Source organism: Equus caballus, chromosome 4 (genome assembly GCF_041296265.1).
Source record: "Equus caballus isolate H_3958 breed thoroughbred chromosome 4, TB-T2T, whole genome shotgun sequence".
Classification (NCBI taxonomy): Eukaryota; Metazoa; Chordata; class Mammalia; order Perissodactyla; family Equidae; genus Equus; species Equus caballus.
This window is the reverse complement of record NC_091687.1, coordinates 60,717,355-60,732,499: the sequence shown is the minus strand read 5'-3', so window position 1 is coordinate 60,732,499 and position 15,145 is coordinate 60,717,355. Positions and strand designations below refer to the sequence as shown.

General features: G+C 38.6%; 1 protein-coding gene and 1 long non-coding RNA gene across 8 annotated transcripts in view; one reads left to right on the top strand and one right to left on the bottom strand.

Annotated features, from left to right (window-relative positions):
* LOC106783078 (uncharacterized) overlaps positions 1 to 15,145 on the bottom strand; it is a 259,582-nt gene that overhangs the window by 198,454 nt on the left and 45,983 nt on the right. For 5 of the 7 annotated variants that reach the window (XR_011438188.1, XR_011438189.1, XR_011438187.1 and 2 more), the window contains exons 2-4: positions 14,589 to 14,766; positions 10,274 to 10,316; positions 9,087 to 9,193 (exon numbers count right to left, since the gene is read on the bottom strand). This is a non-coding gene — a long non-coding RNA (uncharacterized lncRNA). Of the gene's footprint in view, positions 1 to 7,373; positions 7,777 to 9,086; positions 9,194 to 10,273; positions 10,317 to 14,588; positions 14,767 to 15,145 lie in introns of those variants that run through there. The other 2 variants (XR_011438191.1, XR_011438193.1) reach the window with 2 other exon arrangements.
* The window catches only part of SPMIP4 (sperm microtubule inner protein 4), a 49,674-nt gene that overhangs the window by 3,861 nt on the left and 30,668 nt on the right, over positions 1 to 15,145 (top strand). The window contains exon 3 of the mRNA XM_001498834.5: positions 7,727 to 7,903. Within this exon, the coding sequence (XP_001498884.2) occupies positions 7,727 to 7,903 (177 nt within the window). The remainder of the gene's footprint in view (positions 1 to 7,726; positions 7,904 to 15,145) is intronic.

Here is a 15,145-nt window from a genome sequence, read left to right as displayed (position 1 = left end):
TCCTTTTAACTCTCTTTTCAAACGCAGCAGGGCAGCTTACAGTAATAGAGGTTCTTTCTTCTCTCAATATTATTCTTCTGAATTGCCCTGGAGAGTGTCATCAGAATAACATCGGTACATCTGCTCTATCATTGCAGACACTAACTACTTAAGACTAGGTTCAGCCACTAAGCAAAAAATCGGAACAGAGAAACAAATGATAAATAAAGAGAAAACTGAGAAAACCATCATAAAGAACTAGCAGACTGAATTGGCAGTCTGGAATACACCGGACAAGAAACAAGGGAAATACAAACAATCAGAAAACAAATGATAAAATGGCAGTATTAAAGCCCTCATCTACCAATAATCACTCTAAATGTAAATCGATCGAATTCTCCAATCAAAAGACAGAGTGGCTGGATGGGTTTAAAAAACAAGATGCAACAATATGCTGCCTCTAGGAAACACATCTGAGCTCTAAAGACAAACACAGGCTCAGAGTGAAGGGAAGGAAGATGATACTCCAAGCTAATGGCAAACAAAAGAAAGTAGGTGTTGCCATACTTACATCAGACAAAGTAGACTTCAAGATAAAACAGGTAATGAGAGACAAAGAGGGGCAGTATATGATAAAAGGGACGCTCTACCAACACATAAATATATATGTACCTAACACAATAGCACCAAAGTACATAAAGCAACTATGAACATACCTAAAAGGAGGTATTAACAGCAACACAATAATAGTAAGTGACCTTAAAACCCCACTTACATCAATAGTTAAGTCATCAAGACAAGAATCAACAAGAAAATAGTAGAATTAAACAAAGAACTAGACCAGATAGACTTAATAGATATATATAGAACACTCCATCCGAAAACAGCAGAATACATATTCTTCTCAAGTGCACATGGAATATTCTCAAAGATAGACCATATGTTGGGAAACAAGGCAAGCCTCAATAAATTCAAGAAGACTGAAATCATATCACATCTTTTCCAACCACAATGCTATGAAACTAGAAATCAACTACAAGAAAATACTAGGAAAGTCACAATGGTAAGGATGAACATGATTCCTGGTATATGTTAGCTCTCAGCAGCTTAACTTTCTAAATGTGGGTATACTTGAGGGGATGTCTCTTTTAAATATCATAATGTGTTTTGAGCTAACTCAGCAATTCCAACAGCAACACAAAATGATTTCCTCACATCAGCCTACTTTTTTTTCTTTCCAGCATAGGCAACGCAGTCTAGCTCCATTGTTACCCAGCATTGGTATGCAGATGGGGCATATCAAAATCACCTGAGATGCTTTTGAAAAATACCGATTCTCAGGCTCTATCTGTAGATATTCTGACTCACTAAGTCTGAGGTGCATCTAGGGAATCTGCATTTTTAGAAGCTTTTCAGCTTATTTTGAGAGCCATTGGGCTAGCAGAAGGCACTGAAAACAGTCAGAAAATCAGGATTATGGTTCTGGCTTACTCATTGTCCCAGGGCAAGTTAATCTTTATATTTCAGTTACTTTCTTCACTGGTATATTTTTTGAGCAATTACAGTAGTCACTATTAAGGTCACTTTGATTTGATCTGCTTTAAAAATATTAAGTGGGTGATATTCTTTTGTATTTCGTCCACTGAAAATTTAAGAATGGCAGGTAGAGCTATTCAAAATCATCACAGAGGCCTGTCTCCCTTTCCCATTCAGTTGGCATCTCCTTACCTCTAGCAAGTTCTCTAGCTCATTAGGCAAACAAACATCAATTAAGAAAGTGCCTTGAGAATTGCTTAAGATTTCATTATATGTTCCCATTTTGCTTCTGGATTCATTCCACTGTTTCTGACTCCTGAATTTTTTTTCACTATTAGCTCTCTGCCAACTAAAAACGAGAGTATGTTTATTCTAAGGTTTCCTTTAATTGTGACTTCTAATAATTACGGCTAAATTCAGCCCCCCCAAATTTGGAATATAATGCTCAAAATTCTGTAAAGTGACTCCAAAGCGAGATATCGGTCCATCCATAGGGAACATATCTTTCTCAAAAACAAGTAAACATTTAATTTTATGTGGCTACAGAATGCAGCACTAATAACATATTTTCTTTGTTATTAAATTATTTTCTTTGTTCTGGTGACATGTATTATTTAAACTTTAAAATTATTTAATCCTAAAACTTCAATATTTATATTAATTAGTTCCTTCTATAAAATCCTGTTAGTATTAAAGCTAAGGGGGGAATGTGAGACCCCACAAGAAAAAAGAAATATGACTTATTTTTTGCTTTGCTTTTTATTTTAAATGGTTTCCTGCGACTTACTGGCTTTTCAGATGAAGCCAACCCAAATGATTGATTAACATTTTCTACTGGCTCATCTTCCTGGGACAATGTAATATATGGGGTCAGATGTTGAGAAATTGACTCATCTAATTTAAATGTAGCTTTTAAAAACTTTGATATTAAAGCTTAGGTTGTCATTAATCAAATGTGTTTAAATATTTTCACTTGTCATGCCCCCCAAACTGTGTCTGGTGATCATAATCACAGAGCTGGTGAAGTCCTCAGGGGTCTGAGAGCTGAATGCTGCCACTCCTTCTATGGCACCCCAAATCAGTGGTCACCCAGAGTCTCCTTGACTAGCTAGTGCAGAGGTTGGCAAACTTCTTCTATAATGGACCAGACAGTAAATATTTTAGGCTTTATAGTCTCTGTCAAACTACTCAACTCTGCTGTTGTAGGGCAAATACAGCCGTAGACATTAAACAATATATAATGAATGGTCATGACTGCATGCCAATAAAATTTTACTTACAAAAACAGGCAGTAGGTTGGATTTGGCCTATGGGCCATAGTTTGTGAACCCCTATCTAGTGACTTTATGAGATAAAGCGTTCCATTTATAAGACAGTCCTGAGTGTTAGTTCTTCATTCTATTCGGCAAATATCTACTGAGGGATTACATTAAGGCAGCACTGTACTGCTACAAAGAAGAAAGTAACTCCACAGTCCATACCTCTCTCTCTGAGCTCCTCTCCCATGTGTCTAACTGGCCCCCAAGTACTCAGACAGCATAGTGCAAAAGGCTTATTAGGCCCCACAGGATATTGTTCTAGTTTTTCTCTCTTCGCCTGTCACCACAACTCTTCTCTACTGTGCCTCAAATTCCTGAATTCTGTATCAGCTTTACTGATTTGGCCCAAAATCTAACTCTATTTTCTCAGCCCTTAAGGGCTAGGTAAGTTCCACTCAAGTCTTTATTCCATACCTTTTGGAAGGCCAAAGCCTTCTCCTGAAAATTTATCCAAATTCCCAGGATGGGGGTAGGGGGTGGTCATTACTGACTTGGTTTCCTGGCTCTACTTATGGTGCTTCTGTTCAACAACATTTTGACCCAGATGCAAAACTCAGCCATTCTTCAGTTTCCCCCAAAGACTTCACCCACACAGAGCATTTGTGAGCCTGGTAAATTTCACTGATTGGTTAGAGGCCAAGAGGAAGAATCACATTGCACCATATGACACATAACTTAAAGCCCCTATTAGCCATAACTTCCATATGCTCAAAAGTCCTTTAGCCCAACTGTCAGCATGGTTCTCTCACTGGCTTGTCATCCAGTGCAATCCCCAGCCTCCTACGTCCTGCTGGCTTTTCTCTTCTTCCTCTCCCTTTATTCCTCTTTTCTCTCGAAATAGCAAAACCAAATCCCTCCCACTGCAGAGCAGCTGAATCAATCATAGGCTGCTTAACCTCTTACCAACACACAGACTTGCAGAGGGTGTGTCTCTACACCAAGCAGCCTAACAAAATATTTTATCAAACAAAGCAAGTCCTTCCCTAAGAAGGATTCTGGAGCCAACATTGTCAGCAATTTTCAATTCCATAGCCTCTCTAACCTCTAGGCCTTGTTGCATGTTATTTTCCCGGCCTAGAATATTCCCTGTCTTCCATTCAGATGTCCTACTCATCCTTTAGAACTCATCTTAGACAATGATTCCCCCAAGAATCCTTCCTCCAGGAAGGAATCCCATCTTTCCTGCAAGGTGCAAGGTGCCTGGGGGTATTCTACCTATCCTGGACCATGTAAATCCAAGGTCAAATTTTGGCCAGATGCCAACTTGGGCAGAAGACAATGAGAGAGCTGGTTTACTTCTGACTCACCTTTAACATGAGAAGGTTGCCTTTTAAGGTCCCAGGTTATTGTGGAGATAATCTCCTTTAGAGCTCTCACCTGGCTGATTTCTGTATCCCTTGCCCTGCAAAGTCCTTAAAACAAAAATGGAATTTGCCAGAATTGGCACAGCCATAAGGGCAAAGGTGGCTTCTGCACTTGTTTACCTCTCAGGATTCCTATTTTCCCTCTCACAGTGCCCTGCTATCCCTTTCTGTTTCATTAACTAGTTGCTTTTAAGATTTTTTTCCTTTTCAGCACTTTTTTGTTTTATTTTGTCTTCTCCAGGCAAATCAATAAAAGTCAAATAGAAATAGAATTCAACTTCTCCAAGAAAATTTAACCCAAAGTACAATTAGTTCCCTTTTTAAGATTTCTATGTCTTATCTGCTCTCAAGGAAGACCTCCTAGTCAATAAATATTTGTTGAACATCATGTATTTGCAAGACACTATGCTATATCCTGGGGATTCTATGGTGAGTGTGGCAAAGCCCTTGTCTACAATGACTTGCTCTCTTTTTGCTGTGCTGGGGAAACTGTCATAGATCAATGCCCTTTGTTCTCTAGAACATTATACTGTTCATTTCTTGGTGATAGATTATGGGTCTATTATAAAAGGATATAACTCAGGAACACCCAGATGGAAGAGATGCATAGGCCAGGGTATGTAGGAAGGGGCACCGAGCTTCTATGCTCTCTCAGCTCACTACTCTCCCCACATCTCCACATGTTCACCCACCTAAAAGCTCCCCTTTCAGCATTTTTAGTTGTTTTCAGTGGGAAGCTTAGTCCAAATAATCTAGACTGCCATTACTGGAAACTGGAAGTCATTAAATCCTTCCTAATTAGCAAGCAGATCTTTTGCCAGATATTCTTAAGTGTTTTGTGAGGCCTTCTCCCTAGCCTGAAGCTTTCATTCTGGTGTCATAGGCTACAGTCCAGGAAACAAATCCATCTCTTTTAGTCTTGCTCTTTCACTCAACAGACATCCACTGAGTACTTCCTATAAAGCATGGTTACAACAGTGAACAAGTCAGAGTTCCTGTCCTACACTCCCTTGTTAAGAGCGAGCAGAAAGTCATCAGAACTACGAGTTTTCAAGATCAGACTAGGCCCTACCAGCCAATTTAGGAAACTTCCATGTCTCCAGCCTACTGAATGGTACAGTTGTAAGGGGTGGGGCTACTGGAGACCTGATTTCTATGAAAGGTAACTATTGAATAGGGCAATGCTTCTAAAACTTTAGTATGCATAACAATCATCTAGTGGGCTTGTGAAAACAGATTACTGGGCCCCATGGCCAGAAATTCTGATTCCTAGGTCTGAGGTAGAGCCTGAGAATTTGTATTTCTAACAAGCTTTTAGGAGATGCTGACGCTGCTGGTACATGGTCCAGACTTTGAGAACCATTGCTAAAGGAGCTCTAGATAGAGCTTAGAAGCAAGTGCTTCTGCTCCTTTACAGTACTCTCCATTTTTAAAAATCAAGATAATCTGTAGCCAAGACCACTCAATGGGGAAAGATTAGTCTTTCAATAGTGGTGCTGGGACAACTGGTTACCCACAAGCAAAAGAATGAAGTTGTACCCTTATCTCACACCACATATAAAAATTAACTCAACATGGAACAGAGACCTAAATGTAAGAGCTAAAACTATAAGTGCTATTAGAAGAAAACATAGGGGTAAATCTTCATGATATTGGATTTGGCAATGTATTTAGATATGATGCTAAAAGCACAAGCAACAAAAGAAAAAAATAGATAAATTGGACCTCATCAAAATTTAAAACTTCTGTGCTTCAAAGGATGCTGTCAAGAAAAATGAAAAGACAACATACAGAATAGGAAAAAATATTTGCAAATCATATATCTAATAAGGATTTTGAATCTAGAATATACAAAGAACTCTTATACCTCAATTAAAAAAAGACAGCCCAATTTAAAAGTGGCAAAGGGGGGCCAGCCCCGTGGCCCAGTGGTTAAGTTCACACGCTCTGCTTCGTCGGCCCAGGGTTTTGCCGGTTTGGATCCTGGGCACGGACATGGCACTGCTCTTCAGGCCACGCTGAGGTGGCGTCCCACATGCCACAACTAGAAGGACCCACAACTAAAAATACACAACTATGTACCAGGGGGCTTTGGGGAGAAAAAGGAAAACTAAAATCTTTAAAAAAAAAGTGGCAAAGGATCTGAATAGACATCTCTCCAAAGAACATATACACATGGTCAATAAACATATAAAAAGATGCTAGACATCATTAGTCGTTAGGGAATTGCAAATCAAAGCCACAAAGAGATACCACTTCACATGCACTAGGATGACTATAATAAAAAAAAAAAGGAAAATAAGTGTTGGCAGTGATGTGGAGAAACTGGATCCCTAGTACATTGCTGATGGGAATGTAAATTGGTGCAGCCACTGTGGAAAACAGTTTGACAATTCCTCAAAAATTAAACATAGAATTACTATATGACCCTGCATTCTACTACTAGGTATATACCCCAAAGAACTGAAAATAAGTATTCAAACAAAAATTTGTACGTTAATGTTCATAGCAGCACTTTTCACAATAGCCAAAAGGTGGAAACAACCCAAATGTCCATCAACTGATGAATGGATAAAGAAAATATGTATATCCATACAATGGAATACTATTCAACTATAAAAAGGAATGAGCTACTGATATGTGATACAGTCAAAAAAGACCACATATATGATTTCATTTATGAGAAATGTCCAGAATAGGCAAATCTATAGAGACAGAAAGTAGACTAGTGGTTGCTTAGGGCTAGGGTGGAGAGGAAGTAGTGGAGGGGATGATGGCTAAAGGTACAAGGGTTTTTTTTGAGGTGATGAAAATGTTCTAAACTTATTGTGGTGGTGGTTGTATATATTTGTGAATATACTAAAAACCATTTAATTGTACACTTTAAATGGATGAATTGTATGGCATGGGAATTATATCTCAATAAAGATGTTTAAGAGACAAGCACACAAACTACAACTGTAAAAAAGCAAAAAGATAATCTGTAGCCCCTCAGGAGTTTGACCTCATTCGTTCAGCAATCTGATGATGCCTAAATAACCAACATCTATCATAATCTACCCAGCACTGAGAATCCTGTGTTCTGAAAATGTAATCTAAAAATAACTTTGAAGCTAGATGAATTTTAGTTGTCTTAATCCATTCAAGCTTCTGTAACAAAATACCACAGACCGGGTGGCTTATCAACAGCAAACGTTTATTCCTCACAGTTCTGCAGCTGGAAGTCTAGGGTCACAGCACCAGCACAGTCACATTCTGGTGAGAGCCTTCTTCCTAGTTCATAGCTGGTGCCTTCTCACTGTGTCCTCACACGGTGGAAAGGGCTAGCAAGCTCTCCGGGGTCTTCTTTTTAAGAGCTTTAGTCCCATTCATGAGGGCCCCCATGACTCAGTCATCTCCTAAAGGCCCACCTTCTTATACTATCAGATTAGACATTAGGATTTCAACATATGAATTTTGGAGGACAAAAACATTCAGACCATAGCATTTCAAGCTGAAGCTATTTCAAAAGTCTCTGTTTTTTCACAGGTATCAGGAATTAAGGGAGTCGCTCCAACAATGTAGGCTTCCATGGGGTGCTGAAAGGGAATATGGCGGGATGATACCCATATCACTCCCTGAGGAATACACGCCAAAATGTGAACCTCCTTGTGGCATGGGCAAAGGACATCAGCATTATGGATTTGGTGGAGCAACCTGGCCAAGGTAAATCAATGTTCTGCCCTTCACATAGAGGGCAGGGAATTCTTTGTTACTCATTTTTCCTTATTTCTTTGTTAAATGTAACTCCAAACTTATTTTTTTTTACTATTTATGAAAAGACACAGATGGAAAAACTAATCATATAATTTCTAATTGTGAAGTCAGTAAAAAATCTGTGTTCATGGATGTCTTTGCTATCCTTAGAGTTTTGTGATCGGAAATGTTGATTAATTTAATTCCCTTGCTAATCATGTTTTACCTAAAACTAAATGGGAATCTTCCTGAGAGAGATTAAATTAAAAATATTTTTCCTTGAGCAAATAGCTGGCCTAATCTGATGTTCTTGATTTCTGGAACTTTTGATTTCTAATTTGTTCATCAAGCTATAGTCATTAGAATCTGTTGGGCATTGTCTTCAAGTATTAAAATATTTCAATAATCACTTATGAATCTTAAAGTCACTCTTGCAGCAACTTTAGTCAAAACACAGGTTAAAACTGAAGAGAAAGCCAAAAACATCTGAGCAGCAAATTAAATGTTACGTTAACTATCTACAAAAAATTATGAAATTTACTCAAAACAAAATCCATCAACCCTTCACACAGAGCCTACTTACTCCTGCTTTATCTAACAATCTTGGTTTTACCTACTTTACTAGCAATCTAGCTAACTAGTTTTTTGTTCTAAATCAGAGAAATAATTAACAGAAATAGGAAAGACAAGCCATGGCTAGACGGGGAACAGTAACAACAGGGACATGTGGTGGCAATGACCTTATTGAAGCCTCAGTAAAGCAATAAAAAGCAGACAGATGAAAAGGCCTGTCAGTCCAATTGTAAAGATGCAAATATCAACATATTTATAATATCTTTGTGAGGTGGATATCATTATCCTGGCTTTACAATAGATACAGGCCCAAGAGATTCAGTATGTTTCCTCGGGTCAGACATGAAGTTGTGGAACAGGAGTTTGTATCCAGGTTTATTTGACTCCAGAGCCCAAGTTCTTTTCATCTGTTCATTAATTCATTTACTCCAGCTATTCATTTATCTATTCAGTAATTTGAGTATAGCAAGCATTGTTCTAGAGACTAGGGGTATGTCTTCTTACGGAATCTGTAGCTATTGTCCCCAAAATTTGTATTAAAAAAATGCAAATATTCTAAAAGAATTAGAATTATACTCACAGAATCCCAGTTTGTAAAAAGAAAGCCAAGGACTAGTTTCTTAAGGGAAATCCATCTTGAAATGGGAGATTTGTGTTTGATGCCTCAATGAATGCAGTCCTAGGACACTGGGAAAGGAAACATTTGTTCCAATTAGAATGCCAGTCATCCCTGACTCAGAAAGGCAGGTTAATGCATTCTGTTCTCTTTATACCCTCACAAATAGAAATGGCAAGCAATAGGATATATTGGAGTATATGAGGAAGCCATTTTGTATAAACCTAATTTGGCCTAACTTTGTTTTTTCCAAAAGGGCCTGACGTGGCCATTGAGCATGCATTGTATATCTGCTTTAAACATTTCCTATGGCAAGAACAAATGGCCTTAAGATAAAGGTGCAACTTCCCCCCACATTGGCATTTCCTTAAGGATGAGCATCTCTTCCTAGGCTAGGAACTGATTGCTGCACCCACCTCTGACCACCCAGCTCACCTGTGACTGACCATCCACCTCGAGAGAACAGACCTGCCACCCTGCTGTGTCCACCGAGACAGCAGACTTACCTGCTGTTTCCATCAATCGCTGTGCCGACAGAGCAGTCTTGCGACTGTTGTAAAAGGGACATTTCAATCATACGTGAAACATCCTCTTTGGGGGTATATAACCACACTGTACACCCCACTTCTTTGATGCCCTTTTTTCCTTCAGGAAGAAAGGCCCTGGGCCATGGTCCTCACATTTTAGCTCAGAATAAACTCACCCAAATTTTCATTTATACATTGGCTATGGATTATTTTTGTCGACAACCCATTTATGTTAAATGTTATCATTTTGGCAAATTTATCTCTTAAAAATATATTTAGGACTAAGTCCTGTCTTCTGATAAAATGCAAATCACTTAAGTGCTCTGTAAACTAAAGTTTTATCTTGTTTCCTAACAAGGAATAACTTCTATCACAATATTTTTCTTTTTCCCCAAAAAGAGCCTTTTAAACAAAATAACAGAATGTTTTCCAGCTTTGTGAAGGATCAGTCCTCTTCTGGTCCATATAAAAGCTTACTCTCACAACACTGCCCCCTTCCCTGGAGGGGGTTTTCCATGGGATGTTGTGGTGCCACACATTCACCCTACTCCTGCTGGGGAACAGGACCACTCCTTTGCCTCACCAACCCTCCAGTCACATGGCTTTAAAATTAAAAGTACTTACTTCTTAGGAAAATGTCCAGGTGAGACATCCTATGGTATGTCATCTGAGGTTAAGAAGTTAAAAGAGCATGATTTACTAAAGGAAATATAATTATATATATTTATATATGCACCTTCCAATGCAATGTCAGCATCATGTCACATGGGACATCACTGTTCCTTCTGACACTTCTTGACATAACTATATCTAAGCAAAACTCTTTTAAAGGAACTTTAACAGTAACTACTTAACCATAATGTGCAAGTTTCAGAAATCCTAAGTGAAGTCAGTCATCACCTAATTCAGCACCCAATCACTAGAAGAAAGAAGTCACAAAGTAATGAAAATGTATATCTTTGTTTTCACTTCCATAAATGCTTCTTTTTATAAGTTTGGTGAAGTAGCATAATTTTTACTTTGTCTAGGAAAAAGGAAATGGATTCTTCCCCTAAGATACTGTCAAATGTTAAAAAGCTATTAAAGGGGTCACCCAGTGGCATAGTGGTTGGGTTTGCGCTCTCTGCTTCGGCGGCACAGGGTTCACGGGTTCAGATCTAGGGTATGGACCTAGCACCACTCTCAAGCCACACTATGGCAGCATCCCACATAAAATAGAGGAAGATTGGCACGGATGTTAGCTCAGGGCCAGTCTTCCTCACACACACAAAAAGCTATTAAATAGACATATAGTGCTCTGTGAAGTAGAGAATACTTTGGAATTCCTGGTAACTAGTACTCTTTAATGATAGTAGGAGTAGTAATAATAATAATAATAATAATAATAATAATACTTGAAGGTTAATATGACCATGTGAAGCAAAATGACAGAATATCCCTCTCCTGTTGCCTAAAAAATAAAACAAATGCAAAATTTATCAGCAGCCCCCAATCAATAAAAGGAGAACAACTTTATGCCATTCATTTTAATGTGCCAATGAAAGAAAATTTTGTGTAGTTTATTCCAGTTCCTAACTACATGTTTCTCAAGAGGGCATTTGCGGCAGATATTTGTCCCACATATTGCAAAATATTTAGCATCTGTGGTCCTTTACCTGTAAGTACTAGTAGCATCCTTCATTCATTGTGACAACCAAAATAAAACCACCCACTCTCCCTGGAAGTGTTGGGGGTTCAGGAGGAAACCACACTATTGGTTGAGAGGCAGTATACCTAACCCCATCCCTACATTCCAAATGCATATTGAGGTAAGGGGAGTCTACAACATCCTGATAATTCTCCAACTGGAAGAGAAGATTAAAAGATTGGGTAGGTAATCCTATTCGAAAAGAAAAAAAGCCTCAGAGTAGAAGCCCCTGTTCTAAAACAACAAGATCTCAGGAGAGAAGTTCTGCAGAATGTGTGCTCTTCCAGAACACCATGTTGACTTCAGGGAATGAGCAGAAGCCTAACTGGAAGGAGGGGGCCCTGCAGAGGACATTTAATGGGATCTTAGACAGTAGTACCCAAGCGCCCAGGCTTTATCTGACACCATCTGAGCACTTCCTCTCTGCCACCTTCATCCCATCAGGCTAAAGAAAAATGCAGAGAATAATATTCAGCCATCAAGCCTGCACACAGACAGAAAGGCAGGCTCATTTCAGATGACAGAATCAACAAGAATTCACACACACTACATCATTGCAAATAGCTGGGTTTAGACACAGCTGCCCAATTAAACGCAATTAAACAAGTGGCAAGGAGACTTTGTAAATAGGGAAGAGAAGAGAAGAAATATGACATGTAAAAAGACACATGAAGAAACCAGTTTGGGAAAACATATAGCCCAGGAAACAAAAGTAGACTCCCTATAAAAAGACTAAATAAGCATGTGAATCTAAGAACAGACAAGATGATTAGATAATAGAATATTATAAAAGAGGAGATCACAGGGCTAAGAAAAAAAATGAGAAAAACAACAACACAAAAACACTCTTACAAATCTAGTAAAAAAAAAAGAAGCAGCATGAAACAAAATAGACTGAAAATTGACATAGTAGTATAAATAAATAAATCACAGAGAAGGCAAAGGGAAAAGGTAAGGATATTAAAGCAATAAAAAGAGAAAATTATGGGGGGCTGGCCCTGTGACCGAGTGGTTGGGTTTGTGTGTTCAGCTTAGACGGCCCGGGGTTTTGCTGGTTCGGATCCTGGGCGTGGACCTAGCACCGGTCATTGGGCCATGCTGGGGCAGCATCCTACATAGCACAACCAGAAAGACCTACAACTAGAATACACAACTATGTACTGGGTGGCTTTGGGGAAAAGAAGAAGAAAAAAAAAAAAAAGATTGGCAACAGATGTTAGCTCAGGTGCCAATTTTAAAAAAAGGAGAGAGAGAAAATTATGGCTATAAAGAACAAGTCTAATTACTTATCTTAAGGAAAACTGATGTCCAAAATGTAGAAAATCTAACAAATAGAACAGAAAAAGACACTCAGAGATACACAGGAAAATTCCTATGAATAAAGGAAGAAATGAATCTGAACATCAAAAGGACATACCTTTAGTTGGAAAAACTGGGAGAGAACTATTGACATTGAGATACAACCTGGTTACATTATTGAATTCATAAAGAAAGATTTCTTGAGTCATTCAAGCAGGAAAAGCAAGACACCCACAAGGAGGAAAAATGAGGCTGGCCTCAAGCCTCCACAGCAGGGTTCAAGGCCAGAAGACATATCTTCAAAGTTTTGAGGAAAAGAAAATATAGCCCAAAGAGACTGCAGCACAATTGTCCATCAGGCATAAAGGCTACAGGCAGACATCTCACGCATGAGAGAATTTAGAGTATATAGCACCCAATGAGCCCTTCTTTTAAAAAATACCTGGAAAATGAAATTTAACAAACCAAAAAACGGATCAAAATGAAGAACTCAAGAACAGAGAAGCTGTGCTAAAAGGGCTGATTCAAAAATGAAATGGTGAGCACTGAAGCCATTCACACGATTGGGAAAGTTGTTATTGTAGAAGCAGGGAAATGTTATAGACCCTGGCAAAATACAGATGACGTGAACAGCCAAAACGGACAGAGCAGGGAGAGGAAGCAGAAGCAAGCGAAACAGGGCTCCTCATCCTATCTTTCATGCCTGAGAGTGAATATTATCTAAAAAGTAATACTGATTCCAAGATCCTAAATGTTTCAAAAACTTCTTAATTTTACATGACCTTTTAGAAATTTATATCTATATAGCAAAGAAATATTTATCAATAGTTCAGGAATTCCTTCCGTTTTAGTTTTTCATCTGTTAAACACTAATGAAATTTTAATTTTCTTTCAGAAATTGCACAAACTTTGATCCTATTTATGAAACTTTAGTTCTGACTAGAGCTGTCCATCTCTCCATTCATACTTCCTCATGTTTACTTTTTTAGAGAGAGAGATCTAGAATCGTGTTCCACATGGTGGTATTTGTGTATGCTTTTTTGTAATTACTGAAGCTTTTAGGATGAGGTTGTGCCATTACCACAAAAATAAGAAAAACAATCTCTTTTTTTGAACAACAGCGTTGTGTGCTAAGCACTTGATAGACATGATCTCATTTCAATTAAATTACATTTGCTTTTTTCTAAAGTTCATTTTTCCAATAAAACTACTTTTGTTCTTTTTTTAAACTAAATTTTAATTTCACAAGTTATTCATTTGTATGCATTAGGATTTTTAGTTGCAAACAACGGAGTCCATTCTGGCTAGTTTAAGAAGAGGAAGATTTATTACAGGATTATTAGGTTAATTCACAAAACTGTGGGAGGGCAAGAGAAATAGGCAAATTGCTAAGCTTCCCGGAATAATATAGCCGGACTCACTCCCAGGACTGGCCTCATCAGAGGACGTGCCTCTGCTAGAACCAGACACCTGCTGCTGTCTTATTAGCAATACGGACGCCCCACTTGAAGCCTGTGTTCTCGGGGTACTCACGTTCAAATCAAAGTCTAGTGCAGATACAGACGACTGGCAGAACTTAGGGCACACATTTGCACCCCAGTTGCTAGGGAGGCTGGGAAGTGGATTTTTTAGATTCTACCTGGGGAATTGGGTGTTCAAAATGTGGGAAACTGGCAAAATGTAGAAAGGGTCTTGTAAAGTTGTTAGATAGCCCTCAGTGCCAGTCAACTGTCACTCTAACCAACAGCAGCAACAACAATACCATCTTTTCTATTCAATGTGTGGTCCATGGACCAGCAGCATCAGCATCAACTGGGAAATAGAGAATACAAAATCTTGGGCCCCACCCCGGAGTTACTGAAAGAGAATCTGCATCCTAATAAAATCCTTCAGGTAATTCTGACATGCAGCAAAGTTTGAGAACTGCTGCCCCAACATAAGAAAATGCAATACCTTTTCATACAAATGAAAATGCACTCACTCCCCAAAGGGGAGACTCAGTCTCATCACTTCCGGCATCTCCTCCAAGTCCAGGATCTCTGGGCGATAGTCACTCTTCTCTAGTTCAGTCATCATCTTGTCCTGATAGTCCACAGCTACGCACTTAATAAAGTAAACCATCACCAACACTCTATATGAAATAATAAGGAAAAAAAAGAAAATTAGTCAATATATATAAATAATTAAAAATAGTTAATATATATAAATAAAAGTATCAGGACACAGCAAGGAAGAAAATATGAGAAGTGACTACAGTCCTGGTTTCTACACCTGGGCTTAAGGCTGCTGTTAGTGTTATAATTTCTTTCTGCCTGTGTGAGGTGCTACAGTATTCCATTAATTTTATGCCACTGGAAGCAGCACTAGGAGATGTCCAAAAGATTCTTTAGGTTCTAGAAATGCTCCTTTCCCCCATAATTGTACAGCAGCATTCCTCTTACCCTTGACATTCAGGATCAATCTTTCCAGCCTACTTGGTATAACCCTTTCTTGCCTGTTTTCTCCAGAGT